The sequence below is a fragment of the Petromyzon marinus genome, chromosome 49, assembly GCF_048934315.1.
Source record: "Petromyzon marinus isolate PM22_M1 ecotype Great Lakes invasive population chromosome 49, UKy_Petmar_22M1.pri1.0, whole genome shotgun sequence".
In the NCBI taxonomy this organism is placed as follows: domain Eukaryota; kingdom Metazoa; phylum Chordata; class Hyperoartia; order Petromyzontiformes; family Petromyzontidae; genus Petromyzon; species Petromyzon marinus.
In genome coordinates this window covers 4,122,057-4,147,398 of record NC_133715.1, presented here as the reverse complement: position 1 = coordinate 4,147,398, position 25,342 = coordinate 4,122,057, and the positions used below count along the sequence as shown (strand labels likewise).

The following is a 25,342-nucleotide window of genomic DNA, read 5'->3' as shown; positions in this document are numbered from 1 at the left end:
TTAAAGCCTGTTCTTTTTTTTTCGCCACTCGATTGGAGTGTATTTAGCGATCACCGCCCGCCCCGCCTACCGTGAAAACATTGCAGCACCCTCCTGAAAAAAGGAGTCAGGTATTTCTGGGTAAACAAGCGTAACAAGATAACCATTAGCATGTTTCCTTTCCCCAAAGAGAGCGGTGCATCAGTAAGCCAGGCTCATTACACATTATTTCCCGCACACCACTCAAGCCTGCCAGGTGGTGTTTTCATGCACACACCTGTGTGCCACCTCCCAAAGAATATACTGTCCTCCAACACGGTGATAATTACAGCATCTTAATTCTATTCGAGTGTGTGCAATTCCTACCACACACTTCAGTCAAACGTACTGAAACAAATCCAAAGTTATTTACCCTAATGATAATTATTTATTGCGTGAACTTTTGAAAATTCTATTTTATACGTAAAGTTTCAAAGTAACTTATCATTTTTGCATGATTAAAGGAATATCGTAAATACCATGCCATTAATTACAATGTCACCATCATAATTGTCAGCTATGATCAATCCACTGCTGGATGAAGGGCTACCTCAAACTGTCGCCATCCCTGGCAGTCTTATGATGCAATAATCCAACCAGCACCTGTACACGAGCTGATCTTCTCACTCCATCTTCACTGTAGGCTTCCTGTCGGATGCTATCCTACCCCTTTGTTGTCACTCCAAATTAAATGTACAGTAGTTAAATTTGTAATGACAGGGTGACACCTGCTGGCCTGGAAGGGGAATCACGGGTACAGGCACGGTTAAAGTAACAACCAATCATAGAAGGAGGTGTATCTGGGGTAAAGGTGACAGGTGCGGCTAGCGGAGATACTCCGGGAATCTGCTTGAAGGTTCCATGAGAGGGCGTGGCCGGAGGCGGGGCCTAGCCACGCCTGGGGGGATATAAGAGGGAGCGGACCTGGGGCTCGGGGCTCGTGTGTGGGGTCTTGGGTCCAGGCTGCGTCGCTGCTCGCCGACATCTCTCTCCGTCGTCCGGCCACGTGGAAGATCTCCTGCTTGGTTTCCATCGCCGTCATCGGCGTGGCCGAGTGAGGGCGGTGGGACCATGCCGAGTGATCGGCTCTGTGTAGCCAGAAGAGACGTTAATATCTAAGTGTTGTACTCAGTGTAAGGAAGAATAGGGTTGGCCTGTGTTGTGCCCAGTGTGAGGAATAAAGAAGAAGTACCCTCTACACGACGTGTTGCGGAAGTCGCTCATTACACGTTTACAATAGGTTTAATCACGGCCTTGCGTTGTCTTTAATTTCATTATTCTGGTGCAGCCTGCACATTGGAGAGACACAGGGGGGGATGGCATTTTTTGCAGAACCCTTAAGGTCACGAGCATGCAACTTAACCACCTGCTATATCTCCTTCTTGCCTAATAGGTGGTGGGCAATTGCAATGTATATGTATAAAAATACAAAGATTGCCAGTATAGCCTTAATATACTGTTGGGGAAAGTGCTGTTAGCGAGCACCCATGAAGGCCGGCATGGCACACGAGGAGGTGGGTGGCCAGCACCACGCCAGGCCACCTTTGTCTCCTTAATGACAATGTTTACGCACCGCACCAGGTATTCATTTGAGGCGAGAGTCGACCTAGGTGAGGCCCAGGACCGGTTCGGATAATCATCACTGGTGTTGGCCGTGAGCGGCAATCTAACTTGGGTCGCTGGATTTGTCGCGCAGCACGCGAACCGCCACACTACGGCTACACTATATACCGTGTATACATTTCCACATATATACACACACACATATAATTACTCATTTGGAATATACATTGCAATTATCGCCCTCTGCTACGAAAAATTGGCAGGACCCTCTTGCAAAAGTCTCGGGAGACTCAGCATGGCTTTTCTGGGTTTAGAAGCACAGTGCAATCCTGTCGTGGTGCTGGCTCACGGTTAATACTTGCAGCGGCATCAACCTTAAAAACACTGTCCGACTACTTCACAGTGAACGTTAAAGATCCCATGACATCACCGACAATGGTAGGCCTCATCGTGTGCCGGCGTCGCGGTCCTAATTTGGGAAATGGGCATGCAAATAACTCAATTGGAATCTACGTAGCAATCATCGCACCCTTCTGCGAAAACTTGGCAGGACCATTCTCCAGAAAAAGAGTCACAAGACTCAGTGCTGCTTTCCTGGGTAAACAAAAGTAGTAATAATGTAGGGACGCAAGTAGTGTCCCTACAGGGTGTATGCTGTAAGCACCCACGATTTATGTGAGTGAGTGCACGTACCGCTGGATGGAGTCGACAGAGACGTTGCGGGAAGCGGGCCCTGCTCGGCGGGGTCCCGTCGCTGAAAGAGAGAGAGAGGGGGCGTGCCAGCGCAGGGGAGTAAAGTAGGCCCGGAAATGAGGGCCCGAGGACATGTGACGCTGGCTCCGGTTCCGTCTCGAGAGACCGAGCAGGGGGCGTGGCCGGGGGCGGCACGAGGCCCGGCTCGGGGGAAGAGAAGAGGAACGGGGGCGGAGCGATTGGTGCGGCGGCGCGGGGAGCCCGGGGAATTGGCTATAGGGGACTGAGTTATAAGGGGACCCCTTCCAAGGGGTCTGGTGGAATTCCCCCAAGAGTTGTGTTATCCCTAGCCCTGGAAGTTATAATAAATCGTGGTGCCTCCAGATCTCTGTGTGTGCCTCGTCAAGTACACATTACAATAATAAAAATAACAATAACATATCAGCTTGCTGTTTGAAAGTTTCAGCCTCACTTATGCCTGTATATTTGGAGTTTTCATCTTCTCACCCCAGTTGCGTGAATTTTTTTCCCCGGGGCCTCCGGTTTTGTCCTCTACATTTAGAAACATTTAAATTATTTAGATTATTAAAATAATTTGACTGCCATAAATTTCCACATGATAAGCTACTTTGTTGAGCTATCATTTGTGGCCAGGTGACTTCTGAAAAAGAAGCTAATAGCTCAATGGACTTTACCTGGTAAGATAAAAAAAAATTCGTGATGTGTTTACCTTTCTGCACTTCTATTGTGTTACGCTGTAACGATCTGACCCGCCCCCTACTGGACGTCTGTGAAAAAGAGATTAATAGCTCATCGGGATACCTCCAGTGTGAATGAGTATATTCTGATTCTGATCCACAGGGAAGCGGCACCGGCTGGATCGAGGTGGAGAATGCGGAGAACAAGCGAGGAATCGTGCCCGAGAACTACGTGCAGGCAAGTGCCACCCCGCGCTTCTCCTGCCGGCCCAATACAGTTCCAGTGACAGCCCCATGGGGCCAAAGTGGAAACCGGTGCCACCTAGGCTGGCACAGCTTTATTCGGTACAGGCTTAATATCCGTGGCTAATACGAGTGAATTATATGATAATCCACTAATTTCATATCATTCACTGTTACTGGCCGCATAATGAACTCCTGTGGTGGTACCAACCAGTAAAATATCTTGTCTGGGCTCATTGGGTATAAGCAGACAGTACACCTTCACATATGAATGTTGAAACTGGTGCATATTTTACTTCACATGAAAAAAAATTACACATCTCATCAGCCAAACGGCCTTCTGACAATACACAATTTCAGCAGCATTGTTTCATCACGAGCAAAATGTCGATCGGTTTTGCCATGCAAGTGTCTCATCAGCACAGTCCCGTTTTACAAATGCTGGTGAACTGCCAGATATTTATCAACAAGGGCTCTTGCCGCTAGATGTGGGTTCTGGTTTGACGCACAAGTATATAATGCAGAACTCAATAATGATGAGCATCAATACAATTCAGATTTATATAGCATGTAGTTGCAATTGTATATCGTCATAGCGCACACTGATGGTTCCGAACCTTAATGGACCCACAGACAATTGTCAACCCTCAAAATAATGTTTCACCGATCACCATGCAGCACGATTATAATTTCACGTCATATTCGAAAAAAGTTTTGCTGGCTGCCTGGTAGGCAGCGGTGATGCCACTGTGCACATATGGCGCGATGATGCCACCCGCATCCCACCGCGTAGAGCACGGGTTTGTGCGTCCCGCTGATGTCGTGCCTCCGTCCCACCCACCCTCGGCGCCGCCCGTGGGCAGTGCTCGTATTTCCAAAAATTCACACATTCTCAGTGTCGCATGTTGTAAAGGGCTCATGAAGCCGCCTGGAGCCGCTGCATTCACCACGGTGTTAAGTGGGTTATTCTTGAATCGAATCGCGATTCCCAAGTAGTGACAAGTTGATCAAATCAGTCGCGGGTGGGGGGCGAGGTGGGGTAGCTGAATCATTAAACCCCTGCTTATGTTTATTTTTAAAACTCGTGACTAAATGGGCTTGGCTTTTTCATACAGTGTGCTGGTGTTTGCATTGAAAATGCGCGTGTGTGCGTTCCAGCTGACAGGCACGCACGCACCTTACTCCTCGTTTGTCCGCCACTCTGTAGACATGTGCGAGTGTGCAAAGGTTCGCATTCTTGTTGCATCAAGGCGTATTTAAACATGAAATAAAATGGCTTTTGTGACGGAAACGTCTTATCGGACTTCACCTGTACGAGTGAGAGCGATTCAATAAAGGAAATAGGAAGTGACCGTCTGGCAACTTTCTGACGCGCACACCCTGCCAATATGCTGTGTGTGTTTGTGACGCGTTTCACCCATGCTGTCCTTCAAAAAACAGTCACAGTGTATTGCCCCAAGGGACTCTTGTCCGGTTTAAACAAAGGTTATCTGATTCCTGTTTCAGCAATGCATTGCCATTGTTATAACTCAGTGGCTGGTGCCCAATTTGGCACGACTTATGGGCTTATGTTACGATTGGATAAATCAGAATTGCTGGTTTCGTATAGAGTAGTATGCAATCTACAGCGCTTTTTGGATGAAGGCCTCCTTGTGGCCTGTTGCTCATGGGGTTTGTATGACCATACTTCACCAAGCTGGTCCATGCCGGTTTGTGAAGAGGGCCCAGAAGAGGTTGAGACATCGCTTGCCAATAATGTTAGCCGTGGCTGGGAATCAAACTCAGGATTCATAGAACAGTGCGCTAACCTACTGTGCCATAGCTTTCCCGATTATTGAACCAGGTGAAATTCTTTGTCTTCTTCATGCGCGAAACCATGGTGACCGTTGTTACATTGGGGTGTTATTAATTCCGTTGCCACACTCTGCCCATTAAATGTCACAGCACGAGGGTCTCATCCGTCCTCATTGGCCGGTGTCTGGGTCGCTCAGGGGACTCCCTGCTTGTGTCAGGAGGTCTTTGGAGCAACCCCACTGGGATCCAGGGATTACTCCTGAGCAGCCACCTGTGGTTAATTTAGCTTCTCGAGTGTCGCCAGTTTAACCATTGCCAGTGTCAAACCACAAATTATTTTTTTTTCCGTGTGGCTTCACCTTTCTCAGTGCTGGCCAGTAAAGGTCGTAGAGGTATAGGAAAGGTCTCACTTTTGTGTGACTCATGGTTAACGTCTGTTCACACAGCGTGAAGGATTGCCATCTTACGTTGCATCATGTCATCTTCTGAGATTGTTTGCAGATGTGAAGTGAGGCTCTGTAAATTAAATTTGAGACTGTGCTGACTGAAGGGTAGGGTTGTCCCACCTGTCCTTACAACCCAGGCATGGGCTTGACCTGGACAGTCTGGAAAATGGCATTTGTGTTAAGGGCAAAATTTTGTTTGTAACGAGATCTTGAACTTTATCGTAGCATACTGCACAGTTCTGATAGACCGGAGCCAGGGGTTGGCAAACTGCTGCTCCGGAGCCGCATGTGGCTCTTTAAGGACTGCTTCGTTACGTTATTTATTAAGCAACATCTCACATTCACGGCGTGCATTGTGGCTCTTGAAAGATTGATTTTTTTTGACAGAATTCGAAAACAAAAATGCTGCTCTTGTTAATTTTGATTGCCAATCCCTGACCTAGGCTGACTGAGTTATATGGCCAGGTTGGGTCTACAGTGGTAAAGGTGGCAGCCCTAATGAAGGGTATTAGTTGGACCTTGCTCCATCTGCTGAGTTTGATTCATAGTCATGGCTAACATCAGTGGTGAGTGATATCCAAACGAGTTATGGGCATCCCCCTTCAACCAAACCACACTAACCAGCATGGTGTAGGGAAGCCTCCATCCAGCAGTGCATTGACAACGGGCTGGTCATTATTTTTACATATTTTTTTGTATTACTGGACTCGAGTAACAGCACAGATGGAAATCGCTTGTTCATTTATATGTAGGTGAAACCATTCTAAAAAACATAAGGCTTCAGTTTCATTATTTTCCAGTGACACTGGGAAATTAAAGTTCCACTTTTTGCTTGTTGCCAATTTAGTATTTTTAGGGAAATGACTGCGGAGGCTTATCTTGTTATCGAGTCGCGTGTATAGGTTCATATATACTGTACTCATACAGTGCACGCGTGTCTTCACCCCAATGACAGAACTTGTGGTGCTCATCTGCTCTTTACAGTGTTTAGCCGGTGGTGAAAACTCCTCATTCCTATGGTAGGGGCGAGTCTCTCCATAGAACCAACATTGAATTCCCCACAAAGTGGTACTTTGCTCATTCCATTGACCCCAGAGGGATGCTGGGCCGAGTCTAACACTATGATCTAAACTATCTTTATTTTTTTATTTACGAGGTAAGGCCCACTGAGCTATATAGTAGCTGTTTTTCAGAAGCGACATGGCCACAAATGATAGCTCAACAAAGTGGCTTATCACATGGAAATTTATAGCAGCCAGATACTCTAAATGCACGTTGATTCTAAATGTGGAGGTAAAAAGCAGAGGACCCAGAGAAAAATCCACGCGACCACGGGAAGAGAGACACGCAAACTCCAAATATACAGCAGCAGGTGTCAGGATCGAACCCACAACCTCCTGCATACCAGGCGAGGTGGTTAACATTTCGGGTGGCGACCGAAATCCCTAATTTCGATTGGATCATTGGGGTTTATTGGTAATAAATCGGCATTTTGCGACCCGCACGACCACTGTGGAGCATATTATCATGTGCCAGGGACTTTATGAGATGATAGGACAATAGTCTGAGTCCATAACTGGCAATAAGTAATGGCAAAGCAGTTATAAGTGACGCACAGAATTGTGCGCAGTTGCGTATACAGAGTCCACGACTTCCCTGAAGGCATCAACACCTTCAGCGAGCGCGATGCCGATCACACAACGCGGTTCGAATTCGACCCTCGATCGATGGCTGTGTCATCGCCGCACACGCGTCGGATAAAAAGCAAGGGACAAGTCCTTACTTACTAACAACTCCTTACTTACTAACTCCTTACTTACTAACAACTCCTTACTTACTAACAACTCCTTACTTACTAACAAGTCCTTACTTACTAACAACTCCTTACTTACTAACAACTCCTTACTAACAACTCCTTACTTACTAACAACTCCTCTATCATTTTTCATTGCTGGAGGGGTTGCCCCCCGCTACCTGAAAATCCTGGCTCCGCTATTATCACCACCGCCGTGCCCAGTCAACCCCCAAGTCTGGGGCATGTACTGTATTTTTGCCTTTGTGTGTGAGCGTGGATGTCTTTGCGTGCGAGGAGCAGTAGTGTAGCGGTTTAGCGCGCTGCGCTACGAAACCCCGCCCCCCGAGTTCGATTCCAGCTCACAACCAACATCAGTGACTATTATCCGACCCGGTCCTGGGCCTCTCCTAGGTCGACTCCGCCTCAATTGAGTACCAGGTGTGGTGTGTAAACATCGCCACTGGGGAGACAAAGGCAGCCGGGCGTGGTGCTGGCCACCCACCCCCTCATGCCGTTCCGGCCTTCATAGGTGCTCGCTAACAGCACTTGCCCCAACAGTCTGTTAAGGCTATGTTGAGACCGATTCATCGGTTCTTTGAGTGTAACGTTGGACATCACACCGAATGTCGCGCGGTGCAGCCCGACAACGCATCGGGCAGCTATGCGGCGCAGCCACAAAAACCTCCGCAGTAGTACGTCTCACACACCATTATCAGATGGCTTGCTTGAAACGGCGAGGGAGGACGTGTCCATCCATGATCCACCAACCCCACTTCCAGATTGCAGTCTGCAGGCTCATCCGTTTCAGATTAGAAAAACTGAACACATTTGTCAATGGCGCTGCCTTTTGTCATGGAGCCATTCATGAGATAGATGTGCCCCTCTGATTCTCGAGACTTCAACATCAGATTGAAAATATACAATAGGCAAATTTTCAGCTGATTGCCCTTCATAGCATAAATATAGAGGCCAGAGAGATGCAATCATCATATGATATGAAGAAAGGCGATTGCCAGAGCCATTGCCTATGATACATATATTAAAGGGAAATGTGTGAATGTGTGTCTGTTCGAAATGTTTAGCATATTTCCCAACATGCAACAAACTTGAAATTTGGCATGTGGGTAGCTTCCAGACTGTACACAATGCAAAAAGTATAAATATAGACTTTTGTATTTTGGGGGGGGCGCAATAATGGATATATTTTGCACGGCAAGTGAGCGGTGACCTCACATCTGTGATGTCACCCGCATGCGGCAGCGTCACGCAGTGTGCCTGCTGACATCACGCACCCCACCCCCCACCCTTCGCGTAGGCCGTGTATTAATCCAAGACAAGAATCCAAGTCTCGGGCGAAACCGGGTGGTAATGCTAGTGATACATATTTTTTTCTTTCGTATGTATGTTGAACTTTCGCACAGTACGTAGCCAACCATGCTAACAGCAGTGTGGTTATTGGACGAATGTATTGAGATCGTGTTAATTGTGCACATGCACTACTGTCAACGCAGCGAAAGCAGCAGCAGTATCACCAGGTACTGTGTTTAACTTTGCAGGTGAGTGGCTCCACTTGCAGCAGGGTTGAGGTCACGAGGGTGGCGGTGTGCGTTGTGTGTGCTACAGGTGTTCAACGAAGAGAGCCTACCTCCACCGGACGATGCACCGACCTGGACAGAGCAGGCGACCTACGACCCAGGAACGTGGCCCAATCAGCAACAAGGTCGAAGTTCAGATCAAACTGAATTGCAGTATTATTCTTCTTTGGTTCTTTCGGTAAAGTCACGTAGAATGAGAATAAAATAATAAAATAATAAAATAAAATAACACAATAAAATTATCACGACGTTTCGGCCACAACACAAGTGGCCTTCATCAAGTGAAGGGACGAGACTGTCTGGAGGACAGCGCTGGAGCGAACATAGCCAAGCTCAGACCGCGACCTTTAAGCTGTGTGAGAAGAAACAGAGCGCCTTGACAAAGGAATTAGCATAAAAAATTAGCATTTAATTGGCGGACTTAGCATGATGGAAATATACTGTACCATTGAAAATTAGTTTAATGTTTGGTTCGGATAATTTAGCATTGAAATAGCTGCGTGATTAGCTTGTGACTGGTCACAGAAATGGCTATGTTAAAGTCAAAGCCTACACATCCACAGAGGCACCCAGTATAAATCAAACAGGAGAATTTAGCATTGAAATAACTGAGTGATTAGCTTGTGACTGGTCATAGAAATAGCTATGTTAAAGTGAAAGCCTACACATCCACAGAGGCACCTAGTACAAATCAAACAGGAGAATTTAGCATTGAAATAGCTGAGTGATTAGCTTGTGACTGGTCACAGAAATGGCTATGTTAAAGTCAAAGCCTACACATCCACAGAGGCACCTAGTATAAATCAAACAGGATAATTTAGCATTGAAATAACTGAGGGATTAGCTTGTGACTGGTCATAGAAATAGCTATGTTAAAGTCAAAGCCTACACATCCACAGAGGCACCTAGTACAAATCAAACAGGAGAATTTAGCATTGAAATAGCTGAGTGATTAGCTTGTGACTGGTCACACAAATGGCTATGATAAAGTCAAAGCCTACACATCCACAGAGGCACCTAGTATAAATCAAACAGGAGAATTTAGCATTGAAATAACTGAGGGATTAGCTTGTGACTGGTCATAGAAATAGCTATGTTAAAGTCAAAGCCTACACATCTACAGAGGCACCTAGTACAAATCAAACAGGAGAATTTAGCATTGAAATAGCTGAGTGATTAGCTGGTGACTGGTCACAGAAATGGCTATGTTAAAGTCAAAGCCTACACATCCACAGAGGCACCTAGTATAAATCAAACAGAATTTAGCATTGAAATAACTGAGGGATTAGCTTGTGACTGGTCATAGAAATAGCTATGTTAAAGTCAAAGCCTACACATCTACAGAGGCACCTAGCACATGGACGCCAAAGGGGCTGCAACCAATCGACTATCATATAGTAAACCGATGTGAAAAAACCTAAGTCTAAATTACATCAATATAATAAATATACTCAATATATTCTTCAATAAGCTGAGCTATTAACAGTAACTGGGTATACACTACACTATATAATGAATACCATATAGTAAACCAATAAAAAACTAAAATATAAACCACCTCAATGTTATCAATAAACTCTATATATTCTCCAATCAGCTAAGCTACCAACAATAAGTCGTTATATATCACAATGCTATATGGCGAAAAAATGGGTGGATTCTTACCCTCAACTTTAGCACCACGGATAGCTACGAGCCCCGTTCAGACGGACGAGTTCATCCATGGTCGGAACAGAGGAGGGGGAGAGAGACAGCTGCGAGGCGCTGTTATACTCCATGTTGTAAACCATACCATTAACCGTGGTGTGAGAGGTATTAAGAGTCAATGCCAGCGAAAGAGCTGTGGTCGGAAGGTCATCGTAAAATATAATTAATTAAGAACCGAAATGGTTTAAAACATATTTCAGTATTATTGCCTGTGACGTAAAACCACTGCCGTCACCATGACCATCCACACGTAGCCTTAACCCAGAGTGTTCATCGTAAAGGTTTTATTTTATTTTACCAGGTGTGGCTCACTGAGCTATATAGCTCTTTTTCAGAATCGACCTGGCCACAAATGATAGCCCAATGAAGTGGCTTATTATGTGGACATTTATCACAGACAATTATTCTCAATGCATGTTTCTAAATGTGGAGGAAAAGACCGGAGGACCTGGAGAAAAATCCACGCAACCACGGGGGAGGAGGGGGGGGGAACATACAAACTTCCACATATGCAGGAGTCAGGGTCAGGATCGAACCCACGACCTCCATGCCAGGCGAGGTAGTTAACATCTCGCCACTGTGGCAAACTATTCATGTCCTCGGGACATGTCTGTCCTCCACAGCACAGAGGCAAGGTTGTGATGTTTTGATTGAATGTTGTTTTTACTCTGCACGTTCATGAAAGCGCCAACATTTTCGTCAATACTACTGCCCCAAAGGGTAACCAAAAAATAAATTTCTAAAATAGAGATGTTTCAGGCAACGGACCCTCCTTTTATAGCAGAATTGATTTACGAAGTGTTTTCAGCAGGTATTATGTAGCCGATTGTTTACGTGATAGATTACTTTACCGATTAATCGGTTCCATTAATCCGATTAGGAAAATTTGCTTCCAGTTAACATAAACAACTCTCACATGTGATGTTTAAACGTTTGTTATAAGTACATGATTTATTACTAAATTGTGTAAGTAACTTTAACAGTTGACACTGTGAAGTAATTTGTTTGCAGTTCTGAGTAACCTCAAACAGTGAAACATTTTTTTTATAAACAATGAAACAACTTAAAAAAATGTAACTGAATTTCGATTTAAAGCTTTCGTGACTGCAAGGATTCATCTTCTTTGGTTATTTCGGTAAAGTCACGTAGAATGAGAATAAAATAATAAATTGATAAAATAAAATAACACAATAATATTCTCACGACGTTTCGGCCACAACACAAGCGGCCTTCATCAGGTGAAGGGATGAGACTGTCTGATGAAGGCCGCTTGTGTTGTGGCCGAAACGTCGTGAGAATATTATTGTGTTATTTTATTTTATCAATTTATTATTTTATTCTCATTCTACGTGACTTTACCGAAAGAACCAAAGAAAATGTAACTGCTTTAACAGATTATGATTTCGTTTCACTGCCTATCTAACTCGTACTCATGCACGAAAAAAAACACATGACGATTCGTTTTAAAACTGCCATGCTTGTCGTTGCTGCTGTTGTGGTTGTTGTCAATAATTACACAGCCTCTCGCCCGATCGCACCCTGCAGCAGATTCCGACAGCTGGGAGGACAGCGATGGAGAGGGAGCGAAGGCTGGCTCGCAACGCGGGGCTCCCCAGGGCAGCCCCAGGCAGGGTCGCGCCAACGCGGCCTCCACCCTCCTGGGCCTCAACAGGTGCGAGTCGCCCAAGGGAATCGGGACTTCTCACTCCCCCCCCCCTCCCCCGCAAACTCCCTTTTACTGTCACGTGCTGTTCCTGGGCGCGCAGCAATGAGCCGGCCCCTCTGAGGTAGTGTGCTCACTAACCTGTCGACGTAGTGTACCCCCCCCCTGAATGGGTTCGTAATAGCCGAGTCTTGGTACCAATCCAACCCCCACTTCTAAAGTCCTGAATTCACGTCACGTCGTCAATTCGTATCATGGTCCCGTGACGTCATTTGTAAGAGCAGGCTATTGTGTGCCAGATGTTGTCCAAGTTTGCCAAAAATAAAATGAACCAATAAATTACTCGATTGCAATCATTGCACAGAGCAATCAACTCCCGCGACTGTGAAAACTCGACAGAACCCAGCTGAAAAAGAGACTCGGTGAGGCTTTCTTGGGTCAATAAGCACAATCATAGTGATGGTGTGAGGCAAGAGGCCATGGACAATATGAGCACCTCTTATCTCATATTTATTTAACTTGCCCAATTTCCTTTTATACATTAATAGGCAAGGTGTACAGCAACTGAATATAACTGCATAGAGCAGCTCTAGTGCCAGGCAACTCTGAGGTCCCTGCTTTGTTCCCCATTGCTCCCATTAGGCTGGCGCTGCCACTGGGGAAGCTGAATTTGGACAACTACCTCCTGGGCAAGTGCACAGTGACCAGGACTGACAAGATCCCCCTGGTTGTAAGTTGCACTTTCATTCACTCACTCACTCGCATTTTTCTCAGACAAAGTGTATGTATGATAATTGTTTTTTTACCCTTTTATCTGGCAACAAAACTGACACTTTTTTTACAAGGAGTCATGTTTACATTGACCACAATACCTGCGGTCGGAACGCAAACAAAAAACAACAACTCTGATAATGTATGCACTGTCCTTGAATGATTGGTCCACACCCGAGACAGCTTTCTTTAGAGCCTCGTCTCACATGGTGTTGGACCAGAAGACGCCAAAAGGCGCACAACTCAAAGGCAATGCACCATTAGAGTATGAGAGCTCGGGGTAAGCATTTACATCATTGGAAACCTCATTTGCCAGTAACAAAATATGATAATTGTTTTTTTCCCCTTTTATCTGGCAACAAAACTGACACCTTTTTTACAAGGAGTCTTGTTTACATTGACCACAATACCACAGGTATTGTGAGACGAGGCTCTAAAGAAAGCTGTCTCGGGTGTGGACCAATCAATTTCAAGGACAGTGCATACATTATCAGAGTTGTTGTTTTTTGTTTGCGTTCCGACCGCAGGTATTGTGGTCAATGTAAACATGACTCCTTGTAAAAAAGGTGTCAGTTTTGTTGCCAGATAAAAGGGTAAAAAAACAATTATCATATTTTGTTACTGGCAAATGAGGTTTCCAATGGTGTAAAGTGTATGTATGTTAAACTTATTTTGCACCGTACGTAGCCAGCTGTGCTAAACGGAGCTGCGGGGGAAGGACAACAAACGAAACAGAAAAAGAAGTTACAAAGAAATTAGTTTTCAATCTAGATTTAAAAGTACATAGCTCCAGTGGAATCCTAATATCGGAACTAAGAGCGTTCCAGACGGCCGCAAAAGCATGCAGTAACCATCTTTGTTTGATGGCTAATAGGATACGCTTCTTCTGCAACAGAAACATGGGTTAATTACCCTGTGTTTCCATGACCGCTTAGTTGTGGGTCTAACTCTACCCATGCTGTCCCAAAAAGCGCATCTGATTGACCGGACAACAGGAAATAAATGTGTGCGGCACATGTCTGGTTTGCCGACAACCGGTTGCGGCGGTGTCAATATCGGCCTGTATGGAGGAAGCTCATGAAGGATGCTACTGGGCAGTTGAAGGCAGCCGTCTTCCAGCAACAACGGGAGGTGGAGGAGTGATGATCACAAGAACGAGTGGAGCACCGGGTGGCTAAAGCGGTGTGGTGGCGCAGTGGGGAGCGCGAGTGGCACATTTTCCAGCCATCTTATTCAGTTAACCGAAAACACCTGGGCCTGTCCCGTGACCTCCATCCGGCCAGCCTTTGACACTTAAAGTGGCGTCAAAGTGCACCTATCCTGGCATAAATACTGTCATGACATCGCCACCACTTAGTAAGGGAAGGCGGTTGTTGTTGCCATTGTTGATCTGTCTGTGTATGTGATTGCGTGTGCATGTGTGTGTGCGTGCACAGATGGGCGAGTCGGGCCCAGTGTGGGAGACATCCTCCGATAATCTCGTGTGCGTCATCTCTTCACCAAAGAAATCCACCAAACTGCACGGCATGAAGAGCTTCATTGAGTACCAAATAACCCCCAACGTAAGCACTGGTGTGCTGCATGACAGCGACACACTCTTTTTAAGACACCGATCCCTCTTTTTGCACTGGCACATCCGAGCTGAGCCAGCGTGCCACCCTCACAATATTGGTGGATTCCCACCGGCTATTTGCCATTCCGATTTGGAACCAAACTATGATGCACTGGCCTCATAAGACATCTGAGTCTGACTCGGGGGGCCAAGCAGGGCGAGAAGTGGGGATAATTACACGTTTGGGTTGCGCAGTGGCGAGATGTTGGTTACCTCGCCTGGTATACAGGAGGTCATGGCTTCGATCCCAACCCTGACGCCTGTATATTTGGAGTTTGCGTGTTCTTTCCGTGGTCGCGTGGATTTTTCTCCAGGTCCTTCGGGTTTTCCCTAGACGTTTAATGCATTTAGAGTATTTGGCTACTACTATAAATGTCCACGTGATAAGCCACTTCATTGGGTTATAATTGCTGGCAATATCGCTTTTGTAAAAGAGCTATATAGCTCAGTGGGCCTTACCTGCTTAAATAAAAAATAGTATCTAGTATATTATGTGTGACGTCAGCGGCACGGCTCACTTCTGCAGTGGAAAAACAGCCTGGCGTCTCGTGAGCCATGCCAGGCTGAATCGACACGGCCCTGGCGTGGCTCAGCTGAATAGTGAAAAGTAGATATTAGTTCAGCTGTGCCAAGACGGGAGTCATGCTAGATGTGAAAACTAAAGTCCACTATTAGGTCAACCGATGGCCTTGAACTCAGGCGTCAAGGTGCCAGCTGAGTGTTCTGACAAAGACAGACCACCCTTCTGAGATACATCCATCACTGGATTTTAAACCCATTACTTTAGGAGCTGATGGCTTCTTAACATGCGCCTCAGAGACACCCAGCCACAGGGGACAAACCCCGGCCAAAAGAGGTGTGGACCTGCCTCTAGCGCAAAAATGTAAAACATATTACCTCGATATCTTGATACGGACATTATGTATGCATGTATGTTGAACTTATTTCGCACAGTACGTAGCCAACCATGCTTATCACTGAGGGAAACCCAGCCCTAGAGCTGTAACCTCGGTCTTCAGGAGGTGCTGCCTCACTGCACTAACTCTGACCCCGTGCCTGACCCTACAGGACACCCTAAAACCCGTGTCCCGACGCTACAAACATTTTGATTGGCTGCTGGAGCGGCTGATAAGCAAGTTCTCGGCTATGATTCTCATCCCGTCGCTCCCCGACAAGCAGGTGGCAGGTGAGTGCTCCCAGCATGCCTCTTGCCCTCGGCATGTCATCATCATCATCTGTGAAAAGATTATGAAAAGAAGGAGAAAAGGACATCGTACAATAAAACATTAAATTATTGACAAGGTCAGACAAAAGCAATGGGAGCGTTAGCTTGGGATGGGTGACCACTCCGAGGTTTCGCACACCACCCCCGCAAGGCGATCGGCCTCGCCGGTTTCACACGACACGACGAGCCGGAGCCATGTCGACCCTGCCCCCCCTCACTCCTGTGCCCCCCCCCCACCCCGTGCCCCCCCAATCTCCACCTAATCCGCCGCCACATCCCGACACGCAGGGCGCTTTGAGGACGACTTTGTGGCGTTGAGGATGGAGCGACTCCAGGCGTGGATGTCGCGCATCTGCCTTCACCCCATCCTGTCCTCGAGCTCAGTCTTCAAGCACTTCCTGCACGCCGCCACCGAGAAGGTCGCTCGCTCGGGGCTAGGGGTGCCGCACGATACCAGAGCCACCACAATTGCGCCGTCCGTTGGGTTGAATTATTGTCATGTTGTCATTATCGTTACTCATTGAACTTTTTACAATGTTTTGTTTCTGTACACATTTTTTTTTTTTATCAGCCACGATCACTCCAAAGTTTGCATTCATTAAAATGTGAACTCTGCCCGTTCTGTCTGTACGGGACAGAGTGTTGCCCCCTTGCGAGCCTGGGCTTTCTACGGGCGCTCCGGTTTTCTCCCACATGTACACACTCGATAATTGACCGTTAATACCTTCACAAATAGAGGACTGCAGAGCTTGGGCAATTATTGGTGCTGGCTCATCGCGTGGCTGCTGCCTTCCTTGCGCCTCTGAACACTGTGCGTCGGCGGCGCGTTAAAAGTCGAACTTATTAGCAAAGGACCGTTTCACCGACCGCATGACCTCTTATGGCATCATTGGCAAAGGCTGCTCTCGCCGTCGTTCCGGTGTCGTGAGTGATTTGTCCGATCTGAGCGTTGTTGGGGGGGCGAGGGGGGCGGCCACGGGAGAGGGCGCCATTCCTGCGTGGGCTCGTAATCCGCTTCGACCATCGGCCGCCGACTCAAGTGCGTGGCATTGCCAGAGGCGGCGGGCAACGCTTTCCAATAACGAACATCCGTCTCCTTTGAATTACCAGACGTTGCTATAGAAAGCTATTCTTTAGCAGCACCCTCATGGTAAGGCACTGCCCAGCACATGCTATGCCTGTCTTCGATAGGCACCCACCCCCAAGGCTGCTGGAGGTGCGTCTGCCATCCACCAGAGTCATTTAGCCTATGAGTCTTGGGGCCTGTCCAATGACTCCGTGTCAGCGAGCCTTTGACACGACACGCATGGCGTCTCGGCACATTGAATTAGAGTCAACCCCCTTAAGCCGGATTGACATCTGAGTGGTCAGTTGTACAACTTAGTTGCATGCAACTGAATTGCTTATATGTGAACGCCTCTGCAACTGGTTGTGAGAGTTTTGTAACCAGTTGCTCACAAGTTGAGACAGATTACATTTTCAAGCATTGATTTGCTCAGCGATCTAGTTGTGCAGGTGTGGATCTGGCTTTGGGTGAGTTAATTCTATATAAATTGATAGGTGGTTGTTGAAATTGAAATATCAACTTCACATAAACCAGCTCCGTGAGACCTGTGCTTGTAAACCTACAGAATGCACGACGATGACAATGACGATAATGTTGATGATGATGATGACGGTGACGAAGTGGTTTCTCATTACATGTGTTCACCACCAGGAGTGGAAGGAAGGCAAGAGACGTGCGGAGAAGGATGATGCAGTCGGGGGAGCGATATTCTCTAAACTTGAAATGTTCAACGCCGTGGAATTCCACTCAGATGAGATGTGAGTGAGACCCTGCGAGAACGCTGTGATCACTACAGGGAGACAATTAAGTCCACGGGCTGGTGGAATCTCTTGAGGAAGGTTTTCTGTGAGCCCCCCCCCCCCCCCCCCCCGTTCAAACGGGGCAATCGGTCCAGCAGCCTGAACCTCACGGGAGGCTCGTCGGTAAAACATGACCTTGGGATTTGGGAAACGTTCATCTTTGCAAGGAAGTGGAGCGGTTGTGCAGTGGCCAATGCACCGAACTATGAAAACAATGACCTGAATAAAATTCCGGACCATGGCTAACTTAAACAGCGAGTGACATTAAATTGATCCAGATCTCCACCTTCACCAATCCGTATTGACCAGCGTATTGAAGTACAGTGGTACCCCGGAGATCGAACTTAATTCGTTCCAGAAGGCCATCTGAACACCGATTTGTTCGAACACCGAATTAATTTTCCCCATTAGAATTAATGTAAATTACATTAATTGGTTCCAGACACAAGAAATCTCTCATAAAGCATTTTTACACGAAGTTTACAGTAATTACATGCATAAAATCATACAAAAAAACAAGAAACACAATAAATAAATGGAATAAATGAATAAATATATGGAATAAATGAAATTAATGAACATTGAACTTCACTTTACCTGTAGTAAGGAGAGTTGATGGCTTGAGTGGAAGGTGGTGAGGAGGTGGTGGTGTTATTGTTTGGAAGGGGAGTCCCCTTTGTCTGGGCAAGCGTCATGCACGCTGCTGGCCATACGCGTCTCAGCCGTACAGGTTCTTTCAAGTCGCGATTGCCCGTTCGGCCTCCGAATTTCGTTCGGTTTCCGGGGGCAAAATTTTTTCGTAAATTTCGTTCGAACACCGATTTGTTCAAGTTCTGGTGTGTTCGATCTCTGAGGTTCTACTGTATGGTTAAGTAACTCCAATGACCAACATGGCATGGGAATCGCTGGCATTAAAAAAAAACAATTGCTTTTTGAATATTAATCCTTCTGTCAATTAATTGATTTTCTGTTTGGAAATTGAAAAAAACTCCCAGGTATTTTTTTTGTTTTACAATTCACCGGGACAGTCGATAATCTCCTCGTGTGCATTATCACCGCACACATCTCAACATTGAATGAAAGATACAAATTTTGATCAAGAACAACAAAGTTCTTTCATTACTCGGTTTATGAAAATAAAACACAACAGAACTCTACTGCCTAAGATTTTCGCGGTTGTGCTCTGCAGCTCTCCGATAGGTTTTCGGCTTGTCCGCGTGTTGTTTGGCATACGTGTGCTGGCAGATTCCTCAGGAAACTGAAGCGACCAGCTCATGTGCTCGTTGGACCTGCGAGACAAAATGACTGCCGTGCCGTGTGCTTTGTGTTTTGCAGGGAGAAAAGGGTAGATCATTTCGGGAAGTTTTTCCGTTCAGCGGACGACAGCGTGAAGCAGCTGCTCGCCGTTGGAAACGTGCACTACCGCCGATGCACCACAGGTGCTGCAGACGCCGTGGCTGGGCCGGTGTGCGCAGGGTGTGGGCACGTTTGTTCCCGCAGGCTGCGATACCGGGAAGTCTTGGTATAATGTGCCTAGATGACTTGTGGCTGCATCTGCGGCATCAAAGCTGCGCCGCCTGCTGCGCATATTTAATTTTATGCTTCTAGCACCTTAAATCAACAGGGAAGTTTAACCTCTCTAAGCCCTGCCCCCTTACTCTTTAATCCCCACCCCTTCCTGATTAGGCTTCACCTATTTCTCTTTGGGCTCCTTTCCTTTTTAGGACCCCCGCCCCTTATTCTCTAGGCCCTGCCTCTATCTGTTTAGACCCCACCCCTTCTCCCCAGACAGGGGGTTTTTGGGCTTGTTTGGGTAATGGTGTGGGTTGTGTAAGGGGAGTGGGAGTGTGCTTGCATGGCAGCAGGAGGTAGGGACAGGAGCTAGTGGTGGATGGGGACAATAGGGGTAGGGTGGCTTCCTGATGACCAAAACCCCTCTTAGAGCGGCAATGTAATAATTATTGATGTGTCTGGGTAGCTGGCTCATGTTGGCACTAATGCTGATCGCCCGTGTCTAAGCTCTGAGCCAGCGCTGCTGAGAGTCAGGTTCTGGATTTGCGAGTGGTGAAATTTAATTCTCAACTGTGGTAATTTCCTTTCTCTTGACCTGGTCACCAATTAAATGCACTCAAGTTCACATGTAAGAGTATATTTATTATATGCGGCCAGGTGGTTCAGCGGTAGATCAAGCGCCTCGCAATTGGAAGGTTGCGAGTTATATTCCTGGTTGGCAGGAGTTGACTCAGCCCATCATTCCTCTGGGGTCGATAAATAAGAACCATTTGGTGAGGAAGTTAACAATGGTTACCCAATGGATTAGACTCACCCACGCCAGAGGAGTGTGGAATGTCCATCATTGTATTGGTGGGCTGTAAGCAAGATATGAGCACCATCCCCAGTGCTCATTTGAGCAATAAATCACTTCAATTTTGATATATTAACTTGATTTGTACTACATTTATCCGCTCCAGGCTCCGTGAGGTTTGTGTTAGCACAAGACAGATGCACTATAAAGCCTTCACAGCATGCAGGGGGTAATGGTCTGTGGGTGTTTGAAGACACTCCTTGAAATGTATTTATTTTGAACTTATTTCGCACCGCACGTACCCAACCTTGCTAATCGATAGTGCAAGGGGAGGACAACAAACGAATCGGAAAAAGCAGTTCTAAAATATTTGTTTTTCATCTAGATTAAAAAGTACATAGCTCCAGTGGCTTCTTAATATGGGAAGGAAAAGCATTCCAGACGGCCGCAGAAGCACATCTGACAACACGCAATGAGGTGATCGTCTATGTTCGATGGCTAGCTAGAATCCGCTGCGAGTATGACCGGAGTTCACGTGATGGTTTATGCTCCTTGACGAGATCAACAAGGTATTGTGGTTCATTTGTAGCAAACACTTTGTGTGTAATGATGCGATGCGAGTCTCCGCAGCCGGTTTAGGGATCACCGGACTCTCCGTGCGAATGGAGAGTTCTTAGTGGAAGTAGTATTCTACTCACGCTTTGCCGTGTCATCTTCCAGAACTTCCCAAGGATTATCGAGGTCTGGGGAAAGCCTTGAAGGACGTTTCACAGTCTTTCAGCATGAGCAACCATCACGGTAAGCAGCGTACGACTCGGGACCAACTAATGTGCGTGCACAATACTGCAATTGTTTGCTCGAGCAAAGTGCTGATGGAAGGGCTTCCATCAGAGGGCGTTACAGAGAGCCCCTGGCAGAGGGTATTTGGCCTACTCTTCCAGGCTGGCAAGTACGTCTTGCAAGGGCTGAGAGTAGTTGCACTGTAGCCCATCACACGCGACCTGCCGATCGATTGTGTTGTTCCCCATTGATGCTGCTGGGTGGACACCAGTGACGTGCGGTGAGGACAATGGCTGGGGAGGCACTGGCTAGTGTCAGAGCCAGATTCACACACCGAGGGGGCGTGGCCTCACTGAGGGGGGGCGTGTTAGACACGTCCCCCCTCAGTGAGGCAGATGTGATAGCTGCCTCCCCTGGTGCTTTTTCATTGCAGTTTCATGACGAAATCAGTGAGCCTAAATATCTTTATACCCATACGTGAAATAAGTTACCTGGAGTATGGAAGGCGAGGACGTGAAATGAAGGGGTCTACAAACATTACATTGGTGACATACTGAGATAGTAACAGGCACGCGCTTATTGTCCGCGCTCCATCCAGCTACTGAGGGGTTGCGCAATCAGAGGGCAGGCTGAGCTCGTCGCTGCCTCACCTCTCGTCTCTCCCTGTATTTGCAGCGGTAGCTCCGCAAATTTGCCGATTTTGACTATAAAACTGTTTGGAATCATACACAAATGACATTTATAATACAGATCAGTGGAAAAATCTTAATTTTTATTTTATTTGATTATTCTTTTGTTTGTACTTTTCGTAACAGCTATTTTCATTTGAGTATGACAGGTGAGGCTCTGCCTCCCCTGCCTCCCCTGACCGCACGTCCCTGGTGGACAGAGGCATTGGGGGGGAGGTGGCGATTTAAAAAAAAAACGTGAACTATTGTTTGAACTGCCGCACCGGGAGATGGAAGCGTAATAATAAGAGTTTATTTGCAGTTACTGCGTGCTAGTTGACGGTTCACGGCGCGTGGCAATCTTCAGTCCCACAAACCCAGTGGATCTTGACTAGAGCGTCAGACTTTTAATCGCCCACTATCCGGGAACGTGTTAAAATTTGGTGGGGGGGCTATGCATGGCTGTGATCCAGCACTGTGGGGGGGCTGTGAGCGTTGGTGAATCACGCACATGTGGAACTCATTTCCGTACTCTGGTTCTCCAGGAGAAGGCAGTACGGCAAATCGAATAATCTCCGCCTGGGTTTTTTTTCCGGGTTACTCCGGTTTCCTCCAATTTGTATAAACACTGGCTGAAGACGTCTTCACGTAAAAGAAAACGGAATGTAGAAGGGCCCTCTTGTAAAATATTCCTTGGACTCGGTGTGGCTTAGCTGGACAAATATGTAATAGTCATAATTTTTTTTATATTTTGCATAATAATAATAGTAATAGTTCATGAATTCATCACACATAGTCTGCGAAGGACCGTTGCGCCAAACGTGTGACCTCCTGCGACAGCGTTCGCATAAACTGCTCTTGGCTGCCATACCCGGCGTCTCGAGTGATTTGTTCGATCCACGGATCACGGGTGGGGGGGCCGGGGGCGACCACGGGGAGGGTGGCGCTATTCACTTTGAACGTCGACCGCCAACTGAAGTTGCGCAATTTGCCGCAGGAGTTTACTCACGGGGCGACGTGTCCACAAAGTGACAGCCGTCTCCCTCGAACTGAGCTCTCGATCACTAGGAGACCGGTAGCAGATGCAATGGTGACATTTCTGTCGAACCATCAGATGCAATAATAATAATATATAATAATACCAATAATAATCATTAGAAGGTTATGCGAATCAATTGCAATGTGTGTCTGCTGTGACCTCCGCACCCTCATATGGACTCTGTTCTCAAGCTGAGGGGTCGCTCACCAACGCGCTCTCCTTCGCCGGGAAGACCTATACCGACATTGGGGACCTCGTAGCCAGCCAGGTGAGATTGTGTGGGCTAAAGTTATCGCTGCTGCTAATCGGTGGCTTAGCGATAGCGTTAATGTCAGCGCACTATGTACATGTGCACAGTTGATCATCGGTTATCCGGTGCGTGATTATCCAGCTGCTTCCAACATTATCCGGCACGGTGTACTTGACAAAAATAGTAGCTTCGCTTGATTTTAGTGTCAAATATATACGGTACATTATACAGTACATATACCAACTTAAACAATGAAAATACTGCAGGTTTATACATTTTTCATGACGAAAAACTACAGAAATAACAGCAAATATACAGCGCGATCCGGCGAAAAGTGCATGTAATTCAGCGTTCGCTGGAGCACCGGTCGGAAGGCGATACCAGTCCAGCGATCGTCAACACACATGTTGTTGTTGTTGTTGAAACAAGAGCGTAGTACATCACCCCATGCGGAGTCTCTTCGAGATTGGACTGCTAAGTATGGTACAGTAAATACAGTAACTTTTTACAGTAAGATATTTTTTGTCTATTTGTATGTTTATTTATGCCAATTGCATATAGTAAACAAAATAAAAACATATACAACACCTACAAACATCATGTTAAGCAAGAATGTGCAATAATAAGCTGCTTTAAATCATGTTGCGATTATCCGGCGTTTTTGAAAATCCGGCGCCTCCTTCCCCCTGAAGCCGCTAGATAATCGATGGTTTACTGTAACGTCAACTTCTTTCGCACCGTACACAGCCAACTGTGCTAATCGGAGGTGCGGGGGAAGGACACACAACTAAACACAAAGAGCAGTTATAAGGATATTAGTTTTCAATCTAGATTTTAAAGTGCATAGCTCAAGTAGCTTCCTAATATCCGAAGGAAGAGCGTTCCAGAGGGCCGCAGAAGCGCATCTGAAAGCGCCACGCGATGTGGTGGCCGTCTTTGTTCAGTGGCTTGTTTGAATGCAACAAAGTAGATAAGCAGATAATACGTCTCCTTGGAAAATAAGAAAAAAATCCGCAAACTCCTCCACCCCACGGCCTTCTTGGAGTGCATAATTACAGCGACATTGATTCAGCCGTGTGCAAGCAAAACTCTAGACCGGTCCAGAGCCTTGCTCGTCTTGAATCAACGCTGCTGAATTTGTGCACTCCCAAAAGGCTGTGTGAATAATGGGTTGTGTAAAAAAAATGACCGTAATTTGTTTTACGTGGAGAGACAGATATATGAAGGAGACGCATGTCTCCTTGTTACTTATATTCTTCACAATAATGGGAATGATTGTTAGATTATAATGTAGCTCTGTGTCGGTGCTCGTGTAAGTGATTTCATTAGAGTTATAGGTGATATGAACATAAGGGCTAGTTTTGGGTTTCGGTGTTGTCATTTTCAGGTTAGTGCTATGATTATTGTCAAAAAAACGACGTTACTTGCATTGTGGTTATGGTTATTGTTTTATTGTTGCTAAGGCTATTGTGGGCCATGAGGTTGTTGCTTGGGTTAGCGTTAGGCTTATAATTCCATTGTCACGAGTTGTATAAAACATTGCGAAAGACAGCGACGGCTTGGTGAGCCCTTCATCCAGCAGTGGAGAAATCATGGCTGATGATGATTCTTCATGCGGATACGGTTTGAGTCGCGATCGTAAATTGAGCATCCACATTTCAATTGGAGTTGATGTCTTTAGGAGAAGTGAGTGATGATGTCTTGATATAATAGCAAGCGCACTTGTGGTGTGTTTCTCCAGTCCAAGATGGATCTTCGTCTCTTCCTGGACTCCAGCTGTGAATACAAGAGTCTCCTGTCTGGCTTTCCTGAAATTCTCTCCATTCAAAAGGTGCTTTTCTCCCACAGGAATGATCATTTTAGCTGGGCGATGGTGGTTATGCACGCCTGTATTCCATTCTGGAACACAGACAGATGTTGCGAAATTACCTTCCCATGGGAGTTGAGGTGCCATTCCCCGGCTTGCCAGGAGAAAGCGATACAGCAAGTGTGAACTAAAAGCTTCTGTTCAATCTACATGGGATAGAGCGTTACCCCCTCCCATATATAAACACTCATTAATTGGCTGAAAAAATCTTAATATATAGAGGACCGCAGAACTTGGGGGGGAGGTGTATTTGACACTGGCTCACCGAGAGTGAGTGACTACCACGCAGCGCGATACAAATTAAAATTATTATTTCTTTGTCGACCATTGACGACCTTGCTGACTCTCAAGACTCCCTCGCTTGAGATGTTTGGCCATTTCCATGTTGATTGTGTTTACATATGGAAGGAAATTGGAGTTTGCAGAGAGAGTCCATGCATTTAAAGGAAGAACACTCCACCTGTACACAAACTTACTTAACATCATATTCTTGGTTCTTTCGGTAAAGTCACGTAGAAGGGAAACAATAAAAAAACGCCACTTTTTTCAAATTTTCTTGCTGTGGTTTTTCACACCTGATGATGATTGCTTGTGTTGCAGTCGAAACGTCGTGAGAATTTTATTGTTTTATATTTGTATTATTTCATTGTTTCTCTTCTATGTGACTTTACCGAAAGAACCAAGAATATGAATCCCTGCAGTCACGAAAGCTTTAAATCAAAATTTACTTAACATCCTCGCAGA

General features: G+C 46.3%; 1 protein-coding gene across 1 annotated transcript in view; it reads left to right on the top strand.

Moving 5' to 3' along the window:
• LOC116953040 (sorting nexin-9-like) overlaps window positions 1–25,342 on the top strand; it is a 48,003-nt gene that overhangs the window by 13,853 nt on the left and 8,808 nt on the right. Inside the window, exons 3-14 of the mRNA XM_032972876.2 lie at window positions 3,136–3,210; window positions 8,874–8,970; window positions 12,098–12,224; window positions 12,858–12,945; window positions 14,423–14,548; window positions 15,667–15,784; window positions 16,112–16,242; window positions 17,541–17,647; window positions 19,025–19,128; window positions 20,715–20,792; window positions 22,673–22,749; window positions 24,473–24,562. Coding sequence (XP_032828767.1) covers window positions 3,136–3,210; window positions 8,874–8,970; window positions 12,098–12,224; window positions 12,858–12,945; window positions 14,423–14,548; window positions 15,667–15,784; window positions 16,112–16,242; window positions 17,541–17,647; window positions 19,025–19,128; window positions 20,715–20,792; window positions 22,673–22,749; window positions 24,473–24,562 — 1,218 coding nt within the window. The remainder of the gene's footprint in view (window positions 1–3,135; window positions 3,211–8,873; window positions 8,971–12,097; window positions 12,225–12,857; window positions 12,946–14,422; window positions 14,549–15,666; window positions 15,785–16,111; window positions 16,243–17,540; window positions 17,648–19,024; window positions 19,129–20,714; window positions 20,793–22,672; window positions 22,750–24,472; window positions 24,563–25,342) is intronic.